Consider the following 10478-nt stretch of genomic DNA (forward strand, 5'->3'; position numbering starts at 1 on the left):
CCAACTATAGATGACATCCTGCCGGAGATGTCAAAGGCAAAAGTATTCACAGTCTGCGACGTGAAGCAAGGCTTCTGGCACGTCAAACTAGAGGAAGAGTCGAGCTTCCTTACCACATTCGCCACCCCATTTGGTCGCTTCCGTTGGCTAAGGATGCCGATGGGAATAAGCCCAGCATCGGAAGTGTTCCAAAGAAAGCTCATGCAGGCCCTGGAGGGCCTCCCAGGAGTCTGCGTCATAGCAGACGATGTGTTAATCACGGGGGAAGGAGCAACACAAGAGGAGGCAGGAAAGGACCACGACGAGAAAGTCAGACGCTTTCTAACCAGGTGCAGAGAGCGTAACATCAAGCTGAACGCGGACAAATTCAAGCTCAGACAAAAAGAGGTACCCTACATAGGTCATCTGCTCACTGCCAAGGGACTGAGGGTTGACCCGGAGAAAGTACGGGCAATCAGAGAGATGCCAAGGCCAACGGACGTGAAAGGGGTACAGAGATTAGTTGGGATGGTCAACTATCTTTCTAAGTTCTATGACCACCTTTCAGATGACTCTGAGATTCTGAGACAACTCACGCGCAAGGAGAACATGTGGGAATGGACGGACATCCAAGAAGGGGCGTTTCAAAGACTGAAAGACAAAATCGCTAAAGCACCAGTTCTACAGTACTACAACAAGGAAAAGGAGTTGACACTTCAGTGTGATGCATCTGACACGGGACTGGGGGCCGCCCTGACACAGAAAGGTAAACCGGTAGCATTTGGTAGTAGGGCACTCACACCAACTAAAAGGGGCTATGCCCAAATAGAGAAAGAATGCTTAGCCATAGTGTTTGGGATGGAAAAGTTCCATCAGTATACTTATGGTAGAGAGGTCACAGCACAAAGCGACCACAAGCCTCTAGAAAATATACACAGAAAGCCATTACTTAGTGCACCTAAGAGACTGCAGAGAATGCTACTCAGGCTGCAGCAGTATGATATCAGTGTGACCTATGTTCCAGGCAGGGACATGCTACTTGCAGACACGCTGAGTAGAGCATACTTACCAGAGAGCACTAAGGGAGAGGGTGAGACAGATATAGAGACTGTGAACATGGTCAGCTACCTACCCATTTCAGCAGAGAGGCTGAGTGCCATCAGGGCTGCAACACAAGATGACACAAAGTTACAGAGTGTGGCAAACAGAATACTGGCAGGGTGGCCCAAGAGAAAAAAGGACTTACCAAGTGACATCAGGCACTACCACACTTTCCAAGATGAACTGAGTTTCCAGGACGGCATAGTGTTCCGAGGAGACAGAGCCGTGATACCTGACGCACTCAGGGTGGACATCACTCACAGGATCCACTCCTCTCACCTGGGAGTAGAAGGATGTCTGAGGCGAGCGAGGGAGTGTGTATACTGGTTTGGAATGAACGAGGAGATCAAGACCTTCATCGCCAAATGTGACATATGTAGGTCAGTGGACCCAAAGCAACAAAGGGAGACACTACATCCACATGACATGGCCAGCAGACCCTGGGCCAAGGTAGGAACGGACCTTTTCTCCTTTCACAATAAAGACTATCTGATAACAGTAGATTATTATTCAAACTTTTGGGAGGTCGATTATCTACCTGACACTAAGAGCAACACAGTGATCAAAAAGCTCAAGGCCCACTTTGCCCGACAGGGGATTCCTGACATTGTTATCTCGGATAACGGACCCCAGTATGCATCACAAGAGTTTCAACACTTCAGCCAGAAGTAGGGCTTTGAACACAGGACATCGTCGCCGGGATACCCGCAGAGTAATGGGAAGGCGGAGTCAGCGGTAAAGACAGCCAAGCGCCTGATGCTGAAGGCTGCAGCAGCGAGACAGGATCCGTACTTGGCAATGCTGGATCATCGCAACACACCGAGCCAGGGCCTCAACACAAGCCCGGCACAGAGACTCCTAAGCAGGAGGACCAGGACCCTGCTTCCCACAAAGGACACTCTGCTGAAGCCAGAGGTGACACACGACGAACAGGGACTTAAATACAACAGACAGAGACAGGAAAAGTACTACAACCGCACAGCAAAAGACATGGACACTCTGAAAAGAGAGGACAGTGTGAGAGTACAGCCCTGTGACACACACAAGGGCTGGAGACCAGCGAGAGTGGTCCAACAGGTGAGCCAGAGATCGTATGAGGTGGAGTTAGAGTCAGGAGGTGTTCTGAGACGAAATCGTCGCCACCTCAGACACAATCTCACCACGCTCACACCAACACAAAACACGCCCACACCAACAGTGACTGAGGCGGCCATACCGCCAGATGGCCCAGCAGAGAACCAAGACACGGTCACCAGGTCAGGTCGACAAGTTGTCACCACGGTCACCAGGTCAGGTCGACAAGTTGTCAGACCCCGCTACCTGACAGACTATACTCAGTGATTAGAGTATGGACTATGGAAAGAAAAAGAAATGAAAATGTGTTGTTTATGCACTTGTTGGAAAACGGATGTTTTGAACTGTTGATTTATTATTGCTTATGTTGTTAAATCTGTCGTAAATGAGCAGAGCATATGGTACAAGTGTTGCACATAATACCTAAGGGAAAGAGACTAACTTGAAAAAAGAAAAAGAAAGATGTAACAATATGATTGTTTATTTAAGTACTGTTGTACGGGGGACTGGTTTAGAGGTGACACCGGGGGCGCGGCCCAGTTCGGAGGATGACTGCACAAAGACAATAAAGTTCAAGTAAGCAAGACTGCTTTAATCGTCCATTATGTATAGTCCAGATAGAGACAGAACATAATGAAACAATCTGGATGAGGGAATTGAAGGCAATATCTCCAAGTTTGCGGATGACACTAAGCTGGGGGGCAGTGTTAGCTGTGAGGAGGATGCTAGGAGACTGCAAGGTGACTTGGATAGGCTGGGTGAGTGGGCAAATGTTTGGCAGATGCAGTATAATGTGGATAAATGTGAGGTTATCCATTTTGGTGGCAAAAACAGGAAAGCAGACTATTATCTAAATGGTGGCCGACTAGGAAAAGGGGAGATGCAGCGAGACCTGGGTGTCATGGTACACCAGTCATTGAAAGTGGGCATGCAGGTGCAGCAGGCAGTGAAGAAAGCAAATGGTATGTTAGCTTTCATAGCAAAAGGATTTGAGTATAGGAGCAGGGAGGTTCTACTGCAGTTGTACAGGGTCTTGGTGAGACCACACCTGGAGTATTGCGTACAGTTTTGGTCTCCAAATCTGAGGAAGGACATTATTGCCATAGAGGGAGTGCAGAGAAGGTTCACCAGACTGATTCCTGGGATGTCAGGACTGTCTTATGAAGAAAGACTGGATAGACTTGGTTTATACTCTCTAGAATTTAGGAGATTGAGAGGGGATCTTATAGAAACTTACAAAATTCTTAAGGGGTTGGACAGGCTAGATGCAGGAAGATTGCTCCCGATGTTGGGGAAGTCCAGGACAAGGGGTCACAGCTTAAGGATAAGGGGGAAATCCTTTAAAACCGAGATGAGAAGAACTTTTTTCACACAGAGAGTGGTGAATCTCTGGAACTCCCTGCCACAGAGGGTAGTTGCGGCCAGTTCATTGGCTATATTTAAGAGGGAGTTAGATGTGGCCCTTGTGGCTAAGGGGATCAGAGGGTATGGAGAGAAGGCAGGTACGGGATACTGAGTTGGATGATCAGCCATGATCATATTGAATGGCGGTGCAGGCTCGAAGGGCCGAATGGCCTACTCCTGCACCTAATTTCTATGTTTCTATATTATTATACTTAATATACACATGCATTGTGCAAAAAATAATTTTGATTATCTTGAGTGGATGTTTCTAGATTAATTTATGGAAATTAAACATTAAATTCCTTCCATCTGACATAAATTCATGACAGTGAGATTTAAAAATCATGTTATATTGTGAATTCTTGTGTTAATGGGATTAGTTTGTTATTTGGATACTTAGGCGATTTAAATAAAACATCCTTTTCTTAAGAAATTGAATCTACAGGACATTCTTAATGGGAAAGTGGTGGGCAGAAAGGCATGTCATGTGTAGTTTGAAGAGCAGAAACTTGTAGTTTACAATGCCAAAATTGAAAACTTGAGGAAAAACAAGATGTACAGAGCTGCTTATTGGGTACAATCTGAGGAGTATGATGATGCTACTGGTTATGGCATGCCAATGTACCAACTAGCAACTGATCTTCTCCATAAAGACCTGGTCTATTGCTAGAAATTGTAATTTATTTACCTATCTGTTACGGACTTACAGCATATCATACAATAATATTAAAGTCCTGATCTTGAAAGTATCACATTTTTGAATTTTCAAGGCAGTCTGGGTGTTTATTACTATTTCCGTCACAACGGTCAATTTTGTAATTAGCTACAATTAGGTAATTAACTAATTACATGCTTTAATTTCAGGTTATCCAAGTAAGATATTTTATATTTGTTTCAGAATGCTTCAATGTATAATAACTGAAAATTTCATTCAGTTCTCTTAATTTTTAAGAAAGTTATGGGCTTTTGACTGTCCTTAATCACAGCTTTTGTGTTAAGTCAATGGAAAAGCAATATGGAACGAAATGCAAATTTCCGAGTATGAAAATGGCCATAACGGTTTTAATACTGAAGATATGAAAGTGAATTAGGTGTCAAATTAAACATTTTATGCTATATCTGATGGGATAAATTGCAGACTTGATTTTTTCAATCTCAACATTTTGTAAAATTGCTAGGAACTCTCCCCCGAATTGTCATGTTACTCACGACACGTGACTCATTGATAATTATTTGTTTATATTTCTACGAACAATTTTCCCAATTGGGCGCCACACCTCCTAAGTTCAGCCCTGGTGGTGAGACTACATCTGGAGTATTGTGTACAGTTTTGGTCTCCAAATTTGAGGAAAGACATCCTTGTGATTGAGGCAGTGCAGCGTAGGTTCACGAGATTGATCCCTGGGATGGCGGGACTGTCATATGAGGAAAGATCGAAAAGACTAGGCTTGTATTCACTGGAGTTTAGAAGGATGAAGGGAGATCTTATAGAAACATATAACATTATAAATGGACAGGACAAGCTAGATGCAGGAAATATGTTCCCAATGTTGGGCGAGTCCAGAACCAGGGGCCACAGTCTTAGAATAAAGAGGTAATTTAAGACTGAGGTGAGAAAAAACGTTTTCACCCAGAGAGTTGTGAATGTGTGGAATTCCCCGCCACAGAGGGCAGTGGCGGCCAAGTCACTGGATGGATTTAAGTTAGAGTTAGATAGATCTCTAGGGGCGAGTGGAGTCAAGGGATATGGGGAGAAGGCAGGCACGGGTTATTGATAGGGGACGATCAGCCATGATCACAATGAATGGCGGTACTGGCTCGAAGGGCCGAATGGTCTCCTCCTGCACCTATTGTCTATGTTTCTGTGTCAATTATATTATCGCAGCCCCGACCCCAGGCCCAGTCACCGGCTCCCGGGTGCGAGGCCGCGGCCTGGACCCCCCCCCCGCCCGCCCTGATTCCACCGGGGCCTCTCACCGTCGTCAGGCCCGGCCGGCCCGGTCACTCACTCACGGCTCATCCCCGCCCGTGCCCCGGAGACCGAGACAGAGAGAGATGACCGCGCGGACCGCAGCGGGGTGGGGGCTCAGCCCGGAATGACGTCCGCTGCCCCCGGGCCCGTTGCCCCGCAGGCTGCCAGGTCGAGCAGCGGGGCCGGACTCAGCCCGGAACTGACCGTCACGGCCAAAGATGGAGCCGACCCGCACGGACGGGAGTGTGAGTGAGGAGAAGAAAGAAAGAGGGAGGGAGAGAACGGGAGAGAGATCTGAGTGGTGGGAGGCTGAGAGCGACAGGAATGAGGGCAGAGGGTCAGGGAGGGAGTGGGAGGCTGGGGGTTAGAAAAGGGTTTAAGTGAGTAACGAGGGGAACAGGGAGCAAAGGTGGGGGGGAGGGATTCAAGGGGGAGTGGGTTTGGTGCCGAGGGGGATCAATGGGGGGGGGGGGGGGGCAGGGAACTAGGGGGAGAGAGAGGGGTCAAGGAAGGGGTAGGGAGCCTGGGGGGGGTTCACACTGTTTGGGGTGAGGAGGAGGGGGGAGGGATCAAAGGGGGGTGAGGAGCAGGAGGCGGCAGAGGTAAGGGGTTGGGAGCCACAGGGAGGAGGTCACATTGTTTGGGGATGGGGAGGGTGTTGCAGTTTAGGAAGTCAAACCAGGGCAGGATCTTCACTGTGAATGGTGGGGCACTGGGGCAATAGGCAATAGGTGCACGGGTAGACCATTCGGCCCTTTAAGCCAGCTGATCATCCCGAATCAGTACCCCGTTCCTGCCTTCTCCCCATATCACTTGACTCCGTAATCTTTGAGAGCCCTACCTAGCTACCTACCTCTGAGGCAGAGAATTCCACAGATTCACAACTCTTTGTGAGAAAAAGTGTTTCCTCGTCTCTGTTCTAAATGGATTACCCGTTATTCTTAAACTAGCTCCTGGTTCTGGACTCCCCCAACATCGGGAACATGTGCCCTGCTTCTAGCGTCCAAACCCTTAAGTAAAGCAAAGTAAAGTAGCCTTTATTGTCATTCAGACCTTGCGGTCTGAACGAAATCTTTTTGCCTTGCAGTCCAACATATAGTAAAAAATGGCAAAAACACACACAAAAAACACAAATTAACATCCACCACAGTGAGTTGAATACTCCTCACTGTGATGGAAGGCAAAAGTCTTAAGTTTTTGTCTCTCTCCTTCTTATTCTCCCTCTGCGCCGAGGCGATCCAGGCTTCCGATGTTGTGACCCCGCCGGGCGATGGTAAGTAATGTCAGTCCCGCGGCTGAATCCAAGCTCCGCGAACGGGCCGGTTCTTAAGTTTCAATAAGATACCCTCTCATCCTTCTAAACTCCAGAGTGTACAAGCCCAGCCGCTCAATTCTCTCAGCATATGACAGTCCCTCCCATCCTAGGAATTAACCTTGTAAACCTACGCTGCTCTCCCTCAATAACAAGAATGTCCTTCCTCAAATTAAGGGACCAAAACCACACAATACTCCAGGTGTGGTCTCACTACGACTGTATAACTCTGAGCCTTGCGGATTATGTGGAGCTGAGGGATCTAGGAGTGTGAGTACATGTTGGGCCGAAGGGCCTTCTTCCAACGCTGTATCACTCTAACACAAAGTGCTGGAGTAACTCTGCGGGTCAGGCAGCATCTGGAGAGAAGATAGACACAAAGTGCTGGAGTAATTCAGCGGGTCAGGCAGCATCTGTGGATAAGATAGACACAAAGTGCTGGAGTAACTCAGCGGGTCAGGCAGCATCTGTGGAGAAGATAGACACAAAGTGCTGGAGTAACTCAGCGGGTCAGGCAGCATCTGTGGAGAGAGGAATGGGTGGCGTTTTGGGTCATCACCCTTCTTTGGTTTAGTTTAGTTTAGAGATGCAGCGTGGAAACAACAGGTATTTTGGCCCATGGAGTCCGCGCCCCCAGCGATCACCCCGTACACTAGCACTATCCCACGCACATTAGGGACAATTTTGCAGTTTTGCGGAGGCCGATTAATCTACAACCCTGAACGTCTTTGAAATGTTGGAGGAAGCGGAACACCCAGAGTAAAAATCCATGCAGGTCAAGGGGAGAACGTACAATCTCCGCACAGGCAGCACCCATAGTCAGGATCGACCCCGGGTCTCTGGCGGTGATGCGGCAACTGTACCGGTGTGCCAGTGTGCTGTGCAGAATTATATAACGGTTTCCTCCGCCATAAACACACTCAATATGCGCTAGTAATGTCCTGTTTGCCAGCTTGTTGACCCTCTGTGTTCCCCTCCTGCAGGGTTTAGGAGCAGTTGCTGTGGAAGGAGAGACATGGACGTGAGCGGCTATTGAGGGCGGCCAGGGTGCCGGTGAGCCCCCACCCCCGCTCGGTGTGTGGGCTGAGCTTCGAGGGCTGATCTTCGATGAAGGACCACATGACGGGACACCACAAGGAGACGCGTTATGAGTGCGACGTGTGTGGCAAGGTCTGGCAGAGACCGAGCCAGTTGGAGGTCCACCGGCGGGTGCACATAGGAGAACCCCCCTTCAACTGCTCAGAGTGCGACAAGACTTTCAAGACGATGAGTGACCTGAATGTCCATCGGCAAGTGCACACGGGCGTGAAGCCCCATGGCTGCTCCACATGCGGCAAGAGCTTTACCCATTTGTCGGGGCTGCGCGACCACCTGCGGGTGCACAGCAGTGAGCGGCCCTTCACCTGCTCCGACTGCGGCAAAGGCTTCAAGTTGTCCAAGGGCCTGAAGATGCACTGGCGGGTGCATACTGGGGAGCGGCCCTTCACCTGCAGCGACTGTGGCAAGGGCTTCACCCAATCCAGCAACCTGCTGGTGCACCTGCGCACCCACACCGGAGAGCGCCCCTACACCTGCGTCCAGTGCGGCAAGGGTTTCACCCACTCCAGCAACCTGCTGCAGCACCAGCGCACCCACACCGGAGAGCGCCCCTACACCTGCGCCCAGTGCGGCAAGGGTTTCACCCACTCCAGCAACCTGCTGAAGCACCACCGCATCCACACCGGCGAGCGCCCCTACACCTGTGCCCAGTGCGGCAAGGGTTTCACCCAGTCCAGCAGCCTACTGTGGTGAGTCGTTTGACAGCTCACGGGGGTTGCGGCAGCACCGGCGGACCCACGTCGGCGAGCAGCTGCTCCCACTGTGACAAGAGAGCATGGGGGCTGTGGGAGCACCAGCGGATACACACCGAAGAGAGACTCTTTGTGTGCGCTGAGTGTGGCAAGGGTTTCACCCGCATGTCCAGCCTGTGGCAGCACTGGCGAGTCCACACCGGCCAGCGCCCCTTCACCTGCCCGCTCTGTGGCAAGGCCTTTGCCCGCTCCTCCAGCCTGCTGGCACACCGCACGTGGATAGATAGGCACTGTTTAGGTAGACACAAAATGCTGGAAGGAATGGGTAATGTTTCTGGTCGAGACCCTCCTCAGTCTCAGCCTGAAATGTCACACAGTCCTTCTCTCCAGAGATGCTGCCTGTCCCGCTGAGTAACTCCAGCTTTTTGTGTCCTTTTTTGGAAACCAGCATCTGCAGTTCCTTGTTTTTAAACCATTCTGGTTAACAATCTCTGCACCTTCCCCAAAGCCTCCACATCAGTCCTGTAATGGAATGACCAGTATTGTATGCAATACTCCAAATGCTACCTGACCAATGTCCCTTAAAGCTGCACATATACATTCCTCTCTCCTTATCTCACATCTTTTTATCTTCTTATTTACCCTCGCCTCTGCACTTACTTCACTCATCTGCCGATCACCCCCTCACCTCTTAACATTGTGTCAGTCTGAAGAAGGGTCCTGACCCGAAATGTCGCCCATCCATGTTCTCCACAGATGCTGCCTGACCCGCTAAGTTACTCCAGCACTGTGTGAAATGTCACCTATTCATGTTCTCCAGAGATGCTGCCTGACCTGCTGAGTTACTGCAGCACTTCATGTTAGAGTCATAGAGTGATACACTGTGGAAACAAGACCTTCGGCTCAACTGCCCACATCGACCAACATGTCCCAGCTGCACTAGTTCCACCTGCCTGCATTTAGTCCATATCCCTCCAAACTTGTTCTATCTATGTACCTGTCTATAACAATTTCTTAAACGTTGGGATAGTCCCAGCGTCAACTACCTCCACCGGCAGCTTGTTCCATACACACACCACCCTCTGTTGAACGATTACCCCTCAGATTCCTGTTAAATCTTTCCCCCATCACCTTGAACCCATGTCCTCTGGTCCTCTATTCCCCCACTCTGGACAAGAGATTCTGTGCATCTAAATAAATTGTGTTCTATGCAAGATTCCAGCATCTGCGGTTTCTTGTGTCTCCTCACCTATATCCACCGATCACTTCTGAACCTCAACCTGAAACATCACCCATTCCTTCTCTCTAGAGATGCTGCCTGTCCCGCTGAGTTACTCCAGCATTTTGTGTCCTCCTATCACTTGCTAGGCTTTGTCCAGCCCCCAACTCTTTTCCAGCTTCCTCCCCCCACCCTCTCCAATCAGTCTGAAGAAGGGCCCTGACTCAAAACGTGGTCTGTCCATTCCCTCTAAAGTGGTGGAGGAACTCAGTGGGTCAGGCCGCATCTGTAGAGGGAAGGGAATCTAAGGCGAACACTCCAAGCAGTCTGAAGAAGGGTCCTGACCTAGAATGTTGCCTGTCCATGCTCTCCAGAGGTTCAAGTTACTCCAGGAGATTGTGTCTCTTTTTGTAAACCAGCATCTGCTGTTCCTTGTATCTAGACTAGGCGCGCATTTCACCCTACACTTGCGCTCGGTCCGCCAAGGCCTGCTGGATCTCCCGGTTGCCAACCATTTTAACTCCCCTTCCCATTCCCACACTGATCTTTCTGTCCTGGGCCTCCTCCATTGCCAGAGTGAGGTGACACACAAACTGGAGGGACAGCATCTCATAGCTTACAGCCCAA

The 10478-nt window shown here is 49.7% G+C and overlaps 1 protein-coding gene across 1 annotated transcript; it reads left to right on the forward strand.

Moving 5' to 3' along the window:
• Nucleotides 1–7688: 7688 nt before the first annotated feature.
• LOC116969582 (zinc finger protein 239-like) lies at nucleotides 7689–8573 on the forward strand (the record flags this gene model as incomplete). Its single annotated transcript, XM_033016416.1, has 1 exon — nucleotides 7689–8573. A coding segment is annotated over exon 1 (624 nt), but the record flags the coding sequence as incomplete, so codon positions are not given.
• Nucleotides 8574–10478: the final 1905 nt, after the last annotated feature.

Source organism: Amblyraja radiata, unplaced genomic scaffold, assembly GCF_010909765.2.
Source record: "Amblyraja radiata isolate CabotCenter1 unplaced genomic scaffold, sAmbRad1.1.pri S88, whole genome shotgun sequence".
Classification (NCBI taxonomy): Eukaryota; Metazoa; Chordata; class Chondrichthyes; order Rajiformes; family Rajidae; genus Amblyraja; species Amblyraja radiata.